Here is a 2,239-nt window from a genome sequence, read left to right as displayed (position 1 = left end):
GACTAAAACTCTTCACAGATCATCAAAATCAACAAGAAGTAAGTTTTATTAAGTGCTGTGCTATTAAATATTGATGCTAGCATCAACACTTGGCCACAAAATCACCCAGAAATGCACTTTATCATACTTTGAAAATTCGAATCGAGAGGTTGACCTAGTTTCGACCTTTGTCGTAGGCCTAGGCCTAGGCCTAGATCTAGGTGTGCTTCTCTAGATTCTAGATCTAAATCTAATTCTAGCCTTGCATTACCAATGTAAACTATCGCGGCGCGCAGCTGCACGTGTGTTTGTGTGTGTGGGGGTGGGGGGGGGGGGGGGGGGAGTGCACTTGGCACATGACGAAAAAAAGAGTTGTCCCGTCTTGGTATAATTGGTCTTGGATTACACAGTACCTAAATATAGCAAGGCAGGCCCGTCAGTTGCACACCTACACACGTCAACCCACAGTGCGGCTGTGCCGACACGCACACTGCGTGCGCCAGGCGAGCTACATGTCAGACCTACAGAGCCACTCTGGGACCGGCCTAAGCTTCGTCTTATCTTGCTGCTGCTGCTGCTGCTGCTGCTACTAGTACTGCTATTTCTACGGCTCCTCCTCCTCCTCCTCCTCCTCCTCCTCCTCCTCCTCCTCATCCTACTACTACTACTACTACTACTACTACTACTACTACTACTACTACTACTACTGCTACTACTACTACTACTACTACTACTACTAACAGCCCCAGTCTGAAGGACTACAACTACAAACAGGTATTACTACATACTACAAAGATAGCTTGTGGCCTACAGCCCCAAAGTCCACACTTACAAGATCCGAAGCTAGCACCCACAGCCAACAAAGGCATCATCTTGTGCTGACTCTTGCCCATGAGCGAAAAAACAAAGATCAGGACCGACACCGCCAACGCCACTCCGCCAAACAGAACTCCGATGATGGTCATGGCCTGAACAGCTTTGTATTCGGCTGAGTCAACATAAAAAACGTAGGCATCTTTGATTTGTCAAATTATGTGAGGCATCGAGGTGAAAACAGACGCTCTTCAAAATAATGAAATCACAGACATCTGCAGTGTTATGGCCATTGGACATTTTTGTTTACAGTTTCTTTTATTGACTCAACACCTTAAATGTCCTTTTAAAAACACATGTATGTGTGCTTTTGACTGAAAAACGATGATCAAAGGCAACAAAAGTTGGTGAACAGTGTTCAAGGACTCTGAAGCTTTGGAAGTCACCAAACTTTGGCTGACGTTTTCTCGCCAATCTTACTCTGAAACCAGGCCACCCCCACTCCCTACAATTGCAAATGTCTGGAGTTCTTTTCAAGATAGGCAATGCTTTAATTGAAAAAAAATGAACTAGCTTTAAGATGATACCAATAGCTCCCCATGCCCAACAAATGGACGAGCGGATGATTCCACCGCGTTGTGACTCAATGTTTAACATAATGCCCCTTCCCCCCCCAAAAAAAAAGAAAATAAAAACTAAAAAAACAAACCAATTGTCACTACCTAGCTCATTTAGAACATAGACACGTGGGAAAAGGATAATGATGATGATGATGATGATGATGATGATGATGATGATGATGATGATGATGATGATGATGATGATGATAAACCTCACGTTTACAGTTTTTCCTTTACACCTCTCGTCGTGCATCTATTATGATGTCTCCCCCCCCCCCCCCCAAATGATATTGTCCTCACTTACTGAAATACTACTGATATCCGCTTCTCCGTTTGAAAGCAGATAATAAAACAAGGTTGCTTTGTTAACTTTGGGGTTACAAAACTCTAGCACCCCTTCAACATTACAGAAAGAAAAACAGTACACGGAGTAACTCCAAAGAAATGACTCACAAGGTACATTTTCGTTGGTACTGCATTTTTGCCCGAGCATTGTTAAAAGGCAGGACTTGAAAGGCCCTACGCTATAGTCGTCACTAACAATGGACACGGACCATACGGGCGTGGCCATGCCAACGATGTGGAGGAGCACGCCAATGCCCAGAACTGCTGTGCCGACAAGGACAAGTGGATTCACTCCCATTGTGCAACTGAAAAATAAAACAACAACAAAAAAAGAACATCAGTAACTCGTTTTGCTTTGGTGATTGAATAAGTGGTTGTGGTTGTGGTTGTGATGAGACTGGTGATGATGCTAGGTTGTCTGGAATCATTGCTGTCACAATTTTTGTGAGTAGGAAGAAGGGGGGGGGGGGGGGGGGGAAAAA

The 2,239-nt window shown here is 44.3% G+C and overlaps 1 protein-coding gene across 1 annotated transcript in view; it reads right to left on the bottom strand.

Moving 5' to 3' along the window:
- LOC101863642 overlaps positions 1 to 2,055 on the bottom strand; it is a gene marked incomplete at its 5' end in the record, with an annotated part of 10,377 nt that extends 8,322 nt beyond the window's left edge. Inside the window, 2 exon segments of the mRNA XM_005112917.3 lie at positions 812 to 967; positions 1,866 to 2,055. Coding sequence (XP_005112974.1) covers positions 812 to 967; positions 1,866 to 2,055 — 346 coding nt within the window.
- Between the last annotated feature and the right edge of the window lie 184 nt (positions 2,056 to 2,239).

Source organism: Aplysia californica, unplaced genomic scaffold (genome assembly GCF_000002075.1).
Source record: "Aplysia californica isolate F4 #8 unplaced genomic scaffold, AplCal3.0 scaffold01490, whole genome shotgun sequence".
NCBI classification, from domain to species: Eukaryota; Metazoa; Mollusca; class Gastropoda; order Aplysiida; family Aplysiidae; genus Aplysia; species Aplysia californica.
Note: the sequence above shows the minus strand (reverse complement) of the source record. Positions and strands in the feature narration are given on the sequence as shown.